General features: G+C 40.0%; 1 protein-coding gene across 6 annotated transcripts in view; it reads right to left on the bottom strand.

The window, feature by feature from the left end:
* The window catches only part of LOC119786203 (zinc finger protein 516-like), a 61,258-nt gene that overhangs the window by 17,036 nt on the left and 29,270 nt on the right, over nt 1-14,952 (bottom strand). For all 6 annotated transcript variants that reach the window (XM_038289376.1, XM_038289412.1, XM_038289419.1 and 3 more), the window contains one exon: nt 391-2,470. In XM_038289376.1, the coding sequence (XP_038145304.1) occupies nt 391-2,143 (1,753 nt within the window). In that variant the 5' untranslated portion in view covers nt 2,144-2,470. The remainder of the gene's footprint in view (nt 1-390; nt 2,471-14,952) is intronic.

Genomic DNA, 14,952 nt, shown 5'->3' with positions numbered 1-14,952 from the left:
CCAGCACTGTTTTTAATGGTGTAATCTCACACTGATGCAGTTTCAAAATTTGTGCACATGGTGGCTCCAGTTCCCACTTCAAAGAAACTGATTAGACAAGCATTGTTCATCAACAGTTGTTTATAGAGTGGCCGAGGTATAGAGTGGGAGACTTAATAGGGTCTACAGTTGTCTGAAACTGCTGACAGTGTGTTCATTTAAACAGCTACTGCAAAGCAGCAGAAAGGACACCATAAGGCAAATATTAACCAAAAATATCTCTATCTTTATCTCTAATTACAGTGTTTTGTTCTTTTTTTCTTGTTTTATTCTATGCCTTTAATGCATAGAGGATTTTTTTGTTGTTGTGCATATAGGAAAAGACACACATCCCAACGGTTGCTGACTAACCTGGAGTCTCCGCAGAGTTTGAAGTTCCCATCTCTGAAGCCTGGTCTCCAAGCGCCGATGAAGGAGGAGAATCTCCGTAACCTGGGGTGCTGGGTCTGCTTGGTGAGCCAGACTCTGGATCACTGGTGGGGCCCCATTGATCATCTCTTGCAGGTCTTTCCTTGTCTCCTGGCGGTGCCTTGCCTCCATCCTTTCTATGGACCCGTTGGTGGACCATCATCTGATGCCGGCTGCGGAACATCTTGCCACACTCAAAGCACTCCTTGCCCTTGGAAGAAGAAGCTTGCGACTGGGACGGTCGTCTTCTGTCCTGTCGACTTGAGGGGCGGTACTCGGAATCGCTGAGGCTCTCTGGTGTTCTGTCTCCTGAAGATGCGTGGCTTCCCAACCCTGAGCTGCTGCGTCTCCCTGAGCTGCGTTTTTCCTGGCTTTGCAGGACAAAGCGGCTGTTCTCCTTCTCGTAAACTACTGAAGCCTCTGTGAGGGCTTCGACCTCCATGCTTCCTCCTCCATATGAGGCTTTGTAACTTGGCTCCACTGGCTCCATGACCCTTCCTTTAGTAGCCAACTGCCAAGCCTGGTAGCTACAAATTGGATCTAGTTCTGGAATCCTCTGACCAAGAGTCCTTTTCTCACTGTCCTCTTCATCCAGCTTGTTCACATGAATGCATTGTAAATTAAAGTAATCAAGGAAACGTCTCTTAGCAGCTGGTGAATCTTCATCATCAGTAGACTGGCAGTGGAGTGGGGATTTTCTGCCACATTTAGGACTGTGAACCTTATCGTGGGCTCTCAGGCTCTCTTTGCTGTGAAAAAGGTTTCCACATTTGGAGCACATCTGATAAACAGATGTAACAGAGGGTGTCCCGAATTCAGGATCCTGGGCTACGTCGTTTATAGTGGTGGGAGGCTCTGCTGAATCTGCTTTGGAGCGAGACCTAGACCTTGCATTGTGGGTTTTCATATGAGACTTAAGAAACCAAGCTTCGCGGAACCTTCTTCCACATATTCGGCAACAGTGGTCTAGGATTCCGGCATGTTTTTTCATGTGCGATTTTAAAAACCATGCCTGGCTGAAAACTTGGCCACAGGTCTCACAGGGGAATGTGCCGTCGCTTGGTGGTTGGATGGTCTCGGGTTCGGCCATGACCTCTTCCTTAACAATGACCGTGTCGTCTTCTGCATCGGCTGTTATGTGGACTTTCTCAATGTGGCTTAGTAGCTGGTCTTCCCGCAGGGCCTCATACCCACATAAGCGGCAACAGTACGGCCTTTGGTTGGTCACAGACTTTTCCCTTTTCATGCTCCGGGCTGGCATTTTTCTCCGACTTTCTTCACTAGCATCCCCGTTGATCATCTTGTTACAGGCAGAGCTGCTCTTGGTCGGACTGGTGCCCCCATCCAGTCCCTCAGAAACCTTTGTCTCCTCCTCCTCTGCCCCACCTTCTTCATCTTCATTAGAGTGATGGCTGGACAGTGTGCCCAGTTTGTGGCTGCGGATGTGGACTTTGAGGTTGCCCTTTTGAGATGCCCTGTGGTCACAGTAGGGGCATTTATATGGGCGCGCACCAGTGTGGCGTCTCATATGCTGCGAGAAAGAGCTGAGGAAAGGGAAGCTGCGTCCACAGATGTTGCAGTTATAAGCCTCTGGAATTTTCTCATCCTCACCCTCCAACTCCTTTCCAGGATTGGCTTTTTTGACAGTCAGTTTTTCCTGGGTCTCCATGACATCTACACTGTCTCTAGGATTCATGGTATGTCTAGAACTACCTTGTGTACCTGGTGGTTCACAAGCTTATTAACAGTGGAAATCACCGCTATCTAGAGAGGTACATCTAGGGATATCTTTATCTCCTTGTCAGGTAAAATTACAAACACAGCCCTCAATCATGAAGTCAATAAACTTGGTACCTCACTGCTCAAGTAGAAACTCAACATATCATTTTCCTTTTTAGGTTCTGATTGTCATTGTCAGCAAAAGAGGTTTTGTCATAGATTCTGTTCATCCAAAACTCTTTTGGTACTCATTGTGTTGGCTTTGTCGACCTTTGCTCTAGTGCATTTCCACACGTCACAGGACCTGTAGAGTAATAAGGAGACAAGAGAGAAGGCAAACAGGGGAAAATGTCAGTAAATCTGCACCATCTTAGCGGAATGGGACCTACGGTACCTGCATAAATCACAATGTCTTACAATGGATGCAGTGTTTTACTTCTTGTTCAAACTGATTTCTCAGTATTGTCAAATGGTACATTGTCAGTTTTCTACCCAAATAATTTGCTCTCAGGGTTTGTTATGCCGATACTCAGATGTTCTTCAATGTTAAAGGGGAGTTATGCGATAGCTCTGAACATTTCATATGAGGTTCTGTTTTAAAAGGCTGAAGCATTTGATATTTACCTGCAGTAAATCATTTTCTAAGGGTCTTTATATAGTTGCAATTTAGATTAGTTTGTCCCAGAGACTAAAACAAACAAGTCAGATAGGCATCAGACTGATGCACACGCGTTCCATCCTAAAATAATTCAAATGTAAAAATGTCACAGCTGCTTATGGGGCATAAATTCCAGGGAACTTATAAAGGGAAGTCATGTTTGCATTGAGGAGGTTTCGATAGACAGTCTAACAATAGTTAAAATGAGAAATGGAGGTAGGCGAACTACAAATCAGCTTCCTGTATAAAACACATAATAAGGACGGATCAGGTATGGGGATTTTAGTCATATAGAAAAGCAATTTAAAACTAAAAGTAAAAGGAGCATAAACCTTGCAACTTCTGCAGCGACAAAGTTTTACTAATTTTCTTTTCTATCTGGTATCAGCTATTACCAGAAATGTTCTCTCTTCATGTTTCACACGAGACCAATTTCCATGTAAATATTGCCAGCTTCTGTGTAAGTATACATCCATGTAGCAATCCCATAAGACATCACTGGCACTGGATTTCTTTTTTTAGGATGATATTTAAAGGTAGCGACAATCCAGAAAAGATTTTGTTCCTCTGTAAAAACTAAAGTTTCATATTTGTGAGCTCCGTCATTTACCCAATCTATAATAACCCTGCTCATTTTTTGAAAGATGCAACAACATTTTGTGTATAATCTAAAGTAACAGACTCAAGTAACTAACAGACTTGTAGCCATATCCAGTTTGATAGGTAGTTAGCAAATAACAAACTTATGAAAATAAAAGTACTTATGCATTCTCTTTGCAAACAAAAACGAGCTGACTTTTTACTTCTATACATAAGAAATCAATTTTCTTTCTTTTGTGGTAAATTTAGTTAACTGCATTCTATTTATCAGGAAAGCAGACAGTTAAAGAAGGCAAAGCATTATTGTGACTGATAAACCATCATACAGAAATATAATCCAGTGGATGAATTAACTCCACAGCTTTAAGTCAAGTTTTCCAGATTCCTTAGATGAAGGCATGTTGGACCATGGAATATCTTTAACTTGCTGGATACTTATCCTCGATAATTTGGGTTAACTACATCACTTTTCTTAAGTCATCTGAGTCTCTAGACCTAAATCCTATTGAAAATCTGTGGGCTGAAGTGAAAAGAGGAAAGTGTCGGACTGGACTAAGTACTACTAAGCAGAGACTCATCTGAAAGTAGCAGGATACTAGCGCAGGACTGGAGTTCCATACCTGTGCTTTAGAAGAATGTTGTTCTTGTAATTTTTTTTTGTGCTGATTTTGACCACAACTTTTGAAAAATGTTTTGGTCTTCTGATCAAGAACGTTATAGTTTCTTTGACCATGTGCTGGTTATATCAAAGAAACTAAGTTTATATTGGAATTTTAGGAGCCAAATGCCCACACAGAATCAAAGCATTCTTAAAATGGACATCAGATGTTTTTTTTTTTTTGTTTTTTTATGCTGTCATCCTAGACAAATCTGGAGTTTTTGCTCCTGTCCAAAGCACAACTTGGCAAAGTTGCCAAACTTCACAGGTTTACCTTTGTCATTGTTAGACAGATTTTTTTTGTTTGGTTTTTATTTTAATCCAAAACATAGCATTTCTCTTTAAAATTAGGCTTTAGAGATTTGTGTTACTTCTTCTTCCACTGTCACAGTTCCAGTTGTTTTTAGATTTTTAGTCATGCTATGACTGCCTAAAACTGCTTGTACCTTTTTCTAATAATAAACATTTCCTACTTTTTAAGGGTCAATCGTGTGCCTTACTCTTAAAAGACATGGTCTCTTGTGTTTTGCATTTTGAGAAGTGCCAAACACAAACAGGCCTCTATGTCATGTAAACATTCTAACCCATTCAGTTCAATTAAGTTTATTGATATAGTGCCAATTCACAACACATATCATTTGAAGGCATGTTACTGAGACAATACAGTTAGATTGGTTAAAAGTTTATTTTATTTAAAAACCAGCTGATTGCAACAAGTCTTTTACTTTCAAAACATGCTCCTCCTGGATTAGCCGGCAGCAATTATTTTCACTTGCATTTTTTCATTGACTCTTCTGCAATCCCTCACACCAAACACGCATGCAGCGACAGTGGAGAGGAAAACCCCCTTTTAACAGGAGGTAACCTCTGGCAGAACCAGACTCAGTGTGAGCGGCCATCTGCAGAGGCCGACTGGGGTTCAAGGAGGCAGAAACAGACATACAGAAAGAAGCAGAAATACAAAAGGTAACTGTCAACCAGATCTGTCTAGGAAAGACACAGCCAGGCAGATGAGCTCCAACCCATTTCCAATAGAAACAAGAAGGGATTGATTACTAACTTAAAAAAGTAGTATTTAAACTCTGGATTTATTTTAATTATTATTTATTTTATTGTAACATGTCCACATATTACTGTGTGAGTAGTTTTGTAATCGAACATTTCAACATTAGAATATTCTTCTATTAAAATCTGGATTTCTCTTCATTTTCAGAATAAAATTTTGATACCACAATAAATGGTACATTTACAAACTATCAATAGTGTCCTCAGGTGATGACACACTAATGAAAAAGTTCCAACCAACCAATAATTCATCGACTCTGTCTCGACATCCTAATGTTAGTCATTAATTCATCCTCATTTCTTCTGGTTGTGGTGCTAACATCAGTGGATAATGATCTTCTCATTAAATAGCCTTGCTGACCAGCGGTCAGACGATGCAGCAGTAAGCCTGTCCTCTACCAGACAGTCACATGTGCAAATTGAAATGTAATCAGATTATCCACTAGAGGGGAAACAATGCGGGCCCCTCAAACACTGTGGCTAAAGACAAAAAAAAAAATAAAAAATACATTGGCTTATAGAGGGGTAAACTGTCCAGGAGAGATGAGCAACATTACTAATCACAGGGAAGAAATGCTTCAATTGTTTCACAAGAAAACTGATGTAAAACCTGTATTTCGCTTACAAAAAAATAATGCCAGTCCTAATCACAAGTTGTCCACAGAGTCAGATTGAAGAAGGTGGAAGGGATGACGACGTTTAATTCCAACTCCTCAACTTGATATTTTATCCCTATGAGTGAATGCTCTCCTCATCCCAACATTTAACACCTATTTCTCTGAGTCTGCAGGAAGATAATCGCTCCTAAACACCGTGACCTGCCAAACCTCAATAGAGCACCTTACCACTAATGGACACTTGAGCAGGTCTATCATGAGTCACTGGGAATGAATGGAGCCTTACGCTCAGATGATGATGACTGCTGTGTCAAAGAAAAACAAACTGCAACTCCGACCCCGCTGCTTCCCCTCCCACCTCTGTCCGAACAAGCTCAATCTCTCCTCTTCTGCTAACTGAGCACTGAGCCATAGTGGGTGGAGGACGGGCAGGAGCAGGAAATCCGCTCACATTTTCCCATCCATACGCAGCCTTTACAATGTAGCCTGCCTATTTCTCTTAGGGGAGGACTTGTGAGGTCCACATCTGGAGTGAATCTTGAAACAAGCAGGGTTAAATTGTCCATAAAGCCTAGAAGAGGACCTGTTTACAGCGTTTAGTTTGTTTTTACCTACTCAAAAAGCTTCAGGCCAGTTCATACCTACCTACCATTTTTTCCCTCCTACATCCAGTTCATAGCAGCACGCTAAATCTTTCATAACCCAATGTAATTAAAACAATTCTTATTAGACTCATTTTTTGCATAGATTGTATAATAACATTCATTCTGTTTTTTGTTTTTTGTATTCTTAAACTTTACAGTACTGGTACGGTTCCCATGTTTGAACAGATAACTCAGTAATCAAACAGTTTCATGTTTTCTCAACCAGAAATTAGTCAGAGCCCATTGGAACCTACTCTGCTGACTCCAGTCTATTACCACAGAAATGATGACGCAAAATTTCCAGAAACACAGACACCAAACGAGGCTGCTACTGAAAGGATTTGCATGGAGCAGGTCTATGGTTAAGACATGCAGCGACCCATTCAACACATGACTTGTTCTGTTAGTCTTCAACACATCCTTCCATCAACAAGTGTTGTCCTCTCGACTGAATAGAATATAAAAAGATGGTTTTCTCATAGATGGGTTGTAAATATGTAATATTAATTTATTATTAAATATTTATAAAAAAAAGTGATTGCTCTGTTGTTTCTCATATTTTGTTTACCCCATTACCTTAGTAAATCTCTGCAGTACTGAAAATGTTATCCATTATCAAGTGTTACTTTAAGAGATATATTAATTAATAATACATATTTTTAAGTGGCAATCCCATTTGTGAACCCATCCTCCCAAAAAATATGTAAGCATTTGTTTTTTATAAATACAACCTTTGACTGAGACAATCTTAGACATTATGATCATCATCACAAGGTTAGCAGCAACTATTTCAAGTCCTCTAAGATGAAGAAGAATCTGACTTATATGTCTGATACAGACTCGTAAGACCTAGACAGACTACTGTGATCTTTCCTCACTCTGCTATATTATTCTTCTATTTTACTATTTTACACAGATCCAATTAATTTGTTCTTACAATAAATGCGTTGTATAACTTCCTCAAGAAAAGGTATCATCCAATAGTTTATATTTTTCCACTGCCTCTGCCAGCCAATCCTTGAACCATCCATTACAGAACAGATCATTGCATGTGTTTCCACACCTGAAGGGGAAAATGATCCGTTTTTCCCACTTAACAACATCCCTCTGAACCCTAATCAATCAAACAAATGTTTTCGGGACATTTGAGGAAAGAAGCTCTACTAGAGGTCGTGTGAAGAAAAAGTGAAAACAGTGATAACTCAAAACAAAACAAGGCCGGGAGAGCAAAATGACATTATTTCGTTCTTGCAGCTGAGAGTGAGAAATAAAAAGTCCTGCTTCTTGTGGAGAATCTAACAAGCTTAAGCTCATCTTTGACTTCCATCTGTCAATTTTTCTCTCGTCATAGTAGCATAATCCAGCCCGACGCTGTGTTTGGCTTTGACACCATCCTGGAGGGAGGCACCAGCTGCTGCCGTCAACAACTTCCATTATAGAATATAAAGTTTGGCCTGTTTTTCAGTATTTAGCCTTGTTTCTCTCCTACACATTGCTATGGACTCAGCTTTTACTGTTATCAACTGTGCCCTTTATTTCACCCGTTGAAATTAAACCCCTGCTTAGAGCTCATCTGTTTAACTTTTTTTTTCTATAGAACTAGCTTACCATTACCTTCTTTATCGCAGAAAGTGTTGCCGTATCAGTCATTCCATGTTCTTTTTGTGTGTCTGGGGGTTCTCCTTGAACCCCCCAGTGACTCCACCACGGGGTTGCCAGGGCGTGGCAACAACCTCCCTGTGCTATGCCCTGGCCACCCCACTGGCCAGTGTAACCTTTAGTAGCATCAGTTTAGCATTTCAACCCATCATGCACTTCCAGCGACATAACATTAAAAATCACACAATAAACCAAGATATCAGTAGGTGTTTCTACAGGCAGGTTTTCCACAAGAGTAATTTCAAACCCTGAAATCATGGCTTTTAGTTTCGGTGTGCCACCCCAAGAGTTTTAGTTGCCCCATCTTGCCACCCCTATGAAACATTTCTGGCCGCCAAAAGATCGCTCACACTGAGCCTGTTTCTGCTGGAGGTTCTGCCTGCTTAAAGGTATGTTTTCCCCTCCACTGTCACTGTATGCATGCTCACAAAAAACACAAGCGAATGTCTACTGTGAAAGCCTCGAATATCCAGAAGTGAATCCTGCAAAGTCAATGACTAGATGCAGTCAGCTTATTTGTCTTATTTTCAATTATTTTTTAAATTATTTTTGTGAAGTTTCTTAAGGTGAGTTGTTGTACTTTGACACTATTTAAATACTCTGAAGCCGTGTTGACTCAATGGATCTCTCCACAGCTCCCTCTAGAGGACATAAATTCTGCTTACAGAATACACATTGCAATATATTGCAAGTTAATATTTCAGTAGTTTGGTTTTTTTGGGGGGGAAATATTTTGAAAAAAGCCCTCATTCAGTCAGGTCAGTTCTTCACCATGGCAGTCATCTTAGAGGCAGGGCACAAATCCCCTGCACCCAGGGGGGGTTTGGAGATTGGTTTTCACAAGGTACTGACTCACTCCCTCTGTCACCTCATCATTGGTAATGACTCTCAGTTGCACTCACATGGGACATCCTTAAGCTATGATGCGGATCTTTCTTCCTCCCACATATCGTCGGCACAGAGGATAAGGAACTTAAAAAAACAAAAATCGCAGTTAAGAGAAACTAAAAACTGAAACCCCTGTAGGAACAGCCACACAAACGCGGGCATACATGAGAAGTCAAGACACAAAACAGAGGGGGCTTTTAATTTTATCTGCATAAGTCTTTTCAAAATCCACATACAAACACTGCCTGCTTTTAACACTGTTCCATACAGGCAGCATTGAACGCTGGACGATCTGTCCGCAGAGGTGCTCACACACTAACACACACATCGGTTCATGGAACATACATAGAGCACTTTACAAAAAAAAAAATCTTTGCTTTCCTCTGTACAGTTGCGCATAAAGTGGAGACATTCAGAAAGACAGAGGGGATCTATGGAGTATAAAACACACACACATACACACACCAACGCAGTGCATAGGCAGTGTATTCTCAGACCAATCAATAATCCATTATGAACAAACTGCTCTTCACCTCCCACCCTGCTCAAAACCAGCAGACAAAGAGGTCTGCTGTATGCAGAGAGAAAAGTAAAGCGCAGCTGAAAAAAAATTCAAGAAATACACAAAAATACACACATCTACAAGCTAAGGAAAAAAAAAAACACATACGGAAAACTTTTTTTGTTGTTTTTTTTTTTGCTGAGAAATGTGTCAGCCATGGAAGACGGGGAAGTACAGGGAGGCAATCTGGAAAATTTAGCTTGTTTCAAAAAAGTGTTTCTTGTGGATTCCAGTACATCCCACAGATTCAAAATGGCACCTGACATCATTCTAGACATAAACTGAGAAATCTCACCAGTTGTCAAATTGACAGCTTATCCTGCTCTGACTGAATAAAAAAAAAATAAATATATCACCTGTTATTGCCATTGAACAAACTATCATGTAATACATGGTAACAGGAACACTCTAGCCTGACGTAGTCCGACTCAATTCTAGTCAGAATATGAGTCTGATGCTGCTCCATAGAGCTGTGATTATGGGGCGTGTTTTGAACGAACCAGGAAAAAAAATGCCTCTGCACTCAATTGGATAGATCTACAACCAATAAGAGCAACGGAGTGCATGACGTGTGTTAAGCGAGGCATAGTTGTTGTCCACAAAAATCAAAGCGTGCAGTTTCGCGTTTCTCTGTTCCTCTTTTAAAATTAATTTGCTGTCTATATCTTCTAGAACAGACCTAATAGCAGAATCTACTCACCCAAACTCTCCAGCGGCAGCCATTATTGTTGTCACCCAAGCGCGCATTGGTCACGTGGTTGATTACGTTACTGTTGATCATCTGTCCATCATCGTATAAAGTCCGCCCTGACAATTTGATTGGATCGCCTGACAGTGGGCTTTAATACTCGCGCTACTATGGAGCAGAGCCAGACCGAACTTCCCCGAACTCAAACCTTGTGGGCGGGACTAAGTTCTGACTGGCACCCAGGCTAGGAACACTCTTTAGAGTGTAAGTTATTACTGACAGAGGAAGCTCACTACCAGGGCTTCAAATGACACTGATGTAAGATGTTATTTAAGAAGAGCAGCATTTTGATTGTAATGGCAGCATTTCATTTGAGAAGAAATGTCAGAGAGAGCAACGTTTTCAGCAGGTAACAGGAAGGCTTAATGTTTTTTTTTTTTTCAATCCTGGTCATCAGGACACATTGTCCTGCATGTCTTGGATGTTTCCCAGTTTTCACAGACCTGAATCAATTAATAGCAGATAAACAGGGTTTGCTTAACTGCCCTCATCTGAATCAGATGTGTTGAAAATGTGCAGTGTCCCTTCAGGACCATGGTTGAAAAACACTGCTTTGAGATATTTTAACTTTAATCTTTTTACATATTTTCATTTTAGTAAAGTTAGAAGTATTTTGGAAATCTAAGAGTTAAGTTTTGGGGGGCAGCATGTGACAAAGCCTTGGACCAGCTGCCCTATTCAAGGAAATCATTAGTCCTCCACAGAGCTGTCCAAGTTTCAGTTCCTGACCTTTGTGACATGTCTTCCCCCTTCTGTCACTGCCCCATCCCTAAATCATTACTCTGAAAAACATCCTCCAATCTTATCTTTCCTTTATAAGAACTGTTAATCCCTGTTTTACTTAGGTTCATGTCGGCTCAATGCAGGAGGTCTAGAAAAAACGTACCTGTAAAAATCCAAGAAAGATCGTACAATCTATATTAGCAGATCCAAAACTTCACAAAAAACAAGGCGTCCAGCATTACACTGATGCACCTTTGTCATGCAAGTGATTTATAAACAATATTTAATACCACAAAAACATTTTTTTAGGGAAATAAGTGTTGGGAAAAATAGTCAATTTGATAACGTAGATGTCCCTAAAAGCTATTGCAGACTAGCATTCTAATGCTTTTGAAAACAAAAGGAATCAATTTAATATAACAATATTCTTTTTTTAATCTGACCTAAAGAACGGGAAAATGAGAGTGCCACTCCTACAAGGAAATTAGCCATAATCTAACTTTAGTTGTTAACTTTATCTGGTTAGATTCAAACTTCCCTCCTAGACAGGTACTGCTCTTGAACCCGATCTTTGACCACTTTGGTGTCCACTTTCAACTGAGTTAAAGGATAGTTTTACTCTCTGACTCCCTGTTGTGTCAAAGCGGGTCATTCTCATAAGCAGGAAGAGCAGTGGGGGAGCTCTGTGGTATTGTTGGGGTCTCCATTTCCCATCCCTGTCCCTGGTCTCGTCCCTGCCTACCCCCATCCCTTAAACTGGGCCAGAACAATAGAGCGAGTCCTCCCTGTCTCCCCCCCCACCCCGATAAATAGGCTGAGAGGGGATCTTGCTTGCCTGTTCTGGTAGCGTGAGAAGACGCAGAGAAACATTGGATCGGGTCTCTGTTTATGTGTGTGTGGAAGACAGCAGGTGTTTTAGTCAAGAGTGTCCTGTTATACATAACTGGATGGGTTAGCAGGAGAGGAGGATGGTTCCTGTATGCAAGAAGGATTCTACTCAACATAAAACACTATAATAAATAAGAGATTAGATAGTAGAAGCCTATAGGAAGTTTACACAAAATTGCTTAAAGAATCTTTTTTATTAAAAAATAGAGGAAAAATATAATTACTTTTCTATTTCTTACGCCTTTTGCTATTAAGCCTCAGCAATACCTGCCGGTACAATTCAGCTTCATACTCAGCCGAAAAGCAATGCCTTTTCTCAGGGGAAAAAACCATCTTCTGCTTCCTCTGGGATTCATGGCGTTTTTGCATATATGTGTGTGTTTCCCTCCCCCCTCCTTCTCAAACTCTGTCTGTTTTTCTCACACTGCTCGTTAACCCCTGGGTGCTCCTGCCCAAAAAGACACTGCTCCACTCCACCCAGCCCACTCCTCAGCCACAGCAGTGTTCTGCTGCACATTTTCACTTTGAGGCCAAAGATGAAATAAGATATGCTTTTTGGTTATTGTTTTTTTTTTCAGTACATCAAATATAACAAATCTAGTACGATAACTGATCAAATCTTTTTGCATTGCTGTGAAAAATTGATGTCAAGCTTCATAAAACAAGCAGTTGTGATTCTGAGAGGTAATTTTTGTTTATTTTTTTCTAAGAATAGTTTTCTTTCCCATTGATGCTATCTTAGTCCCTTTTGTTAAATCCTGAGCCCTTTTTCACCCATGCATGTAAACGTATATACATATATATATATACTTATATATATTCCAGACTGGGAACAGATGGGGGCAGAAACAAGAGCCTATCAGTAAGTATTGAGGCCACTGCTGGTAACAGCTTTTGATTTAAGTCTAAATTGAAACACCTCCATCTGTTTTCCCATCACTCTCCGCTGTCCGCTTTGGTTCCTACTGAACTTCCTCCTCTTCTTCCTCAGTGCTCCTCCTCATCTGTCTCCTTCTCTGAGCTGCCCCTGCAGCTAAGCCCAAATCAGTCTTTTTGAAGTGTAATTAGACCAAAGACCTCAGCGCTGGCCACCGGTCTGTCAAACTGTCACTTTTTCTGATGAAAGTGCTTTATTTTGTTGTTTTCTAAGGCAGAATGGCAAAGTCGTGAAGAAAGTTTACACGTCCTCTGGTCGCCATGTTAATAAGAATGCAGGACATGATGTACAGCAAATGGGAGTGTAATTTGATTGACTCATGCAGTTAACATAAATGTGTCACATTCGATCCAACTAGGCTTGTCATCTGAAATAGAGAAGCTAGTGGATGGTTTCCTCCGCACTTATAAAGCTGGTGGGCTGCCAGGATTTACTTTCCCCCTGCTAGGCTAAGCGTCGTTTGTTTATATATTTCAGATACATTTCTTTACTCTAGTAACGGTGGTATAAAACGTGACATGATAAAAGTGTAATGGCGACACCCTATGGTCGAAACGTGAACACATAGGGAGTCAAAGGTCATTTGTGTATTTTACAAGAGTCCCGAGAACCTCTTCCTGTTCTCTAGCTGTTGGTATGAACTTCTTCAAATTGTCGCATATCACAAAGAAAAGGTTGGACACTTCTTTTTCTGTAGCCGGAGGAGCAGCAAAGGAGAGGCGGGGCTCACGCTTTCACTTGGTGACCAACCAGAGTGAACCACGGTTGAGTGCAGCTTATTAACTTTAGCCAAGTCGCTGCGAGATGATTCTAAACACTGAACAAAATTAAACGCAAAATGCTTATTTCTGCCTACATTTTGCTGATGGTCCTACTAGGCCAAGCACAACAACCATGTTATTTGCTATATTAAAATAACAATGCTGCAGGTACAATAACAATGTCTCTATGGTTCATTTCTTATTAAGTTCAACATTTGATTCATAGTTGTACCTTTTCTTGTGATATGTTTTGTCATGTTTGGAGCTACCACCGCCTGCAGGCTACCCTACGATCCTTAGTCTTGATAAGAACTCTTTGTATGGTAAGCGCTAGATGCACATATTGGTTCTTTCACACGATAAGTCTTGAAAACAACATTGCAGAGGTGGATGTGAACACATGAGATATATCAATATTTCAGCCATGGCTCTAATGCTCATCACTGATCGTCACAAACATAAAAATTTACTCATGAATTCAAATATGCAGCACCACCATCCTCCAACTGCTTGTTTCCGTTGTAGTTTTGCGAAATAAAATAATCTCAACCCCTCCAAAAAAGATTTCAACCAAAAGTAAAAACTTTCAAATCGAAAAAACTTGAGCTTGTTAGAAATTGCAATGTTTCCGAAAACAAATAGATTTTTGGAATTACAATTTAGCTAGGGCTGCAACAAACAATTAATTTGCAAATCAATTAATCTACAGACAATTTTTTCGATTAATAAGCCAAAGGTTCCTTAAAGAAGACTTTTTTGTGAAAGTAAGCAAGATTAAACTAAAACAGTTCTGGATAGAGCATATTGACAGACGAAAAAGATTTATATCTTAAATGCAAAATTTAAAAAAAGTACAATTTTGGTATAATTACTGCTCTAAGTAAGTTGCTCTGCCAGGTAAAGACATGTTTTAGAGTCTTTACACACCAGTTATTGAAATAATCGATAATTTAATTAGTTGACAAGTATTTCAATAATCAATTTATCATGATTAATCCGTTTAATTGTTTCAGTCCAAAATTTAGCTATTAATGGTAAATGGAAATGCATCTACTGAAGCATTTGAGCCAGTAATTAAAAAGTATGTTTAGCATGAGGAAACAACTGCTCATTTTAAACGCCTTGATCAGTTTGTTGGTTCCTTCATTGCCTTTTATTTTTTTATCAGTATATATACAAACTAATCATTAGCACATTAGGATTCAACTGAAATATAAACAAATAATACTTATTCCAACAGTCAGAAGTCTTTATTTGGTCTTTATGCATTGGCTACTCATGCAACACCAACCATTAGCCAGTTTTAGGGGGGACTCTACATTTTAAGATGTAGAAGTATAAGAATACATCCATTTATGGCCTTCAGCTCTAAACACAA

The sequence above is a fragment of the Cyprinodon tularosa genome, unplaced genomic scaffold, assembly GCF_016077235.1.
Source record: "Cyprinodon tularosa strain WSP-4 unplaced genomic scaffold, ASM1607723v1 ctg107, whole genome shotgun sequence".
NCBI lineage: Eukaryota > Metazoa > Chordata > Actinopteri > Cyprinodontiformes > Cyprinodontidae > Cyprinodon > Cyprinodon tularosa.
This window is presented reverse-complemented; position numbering and strand designations above follow the sequence as displayed.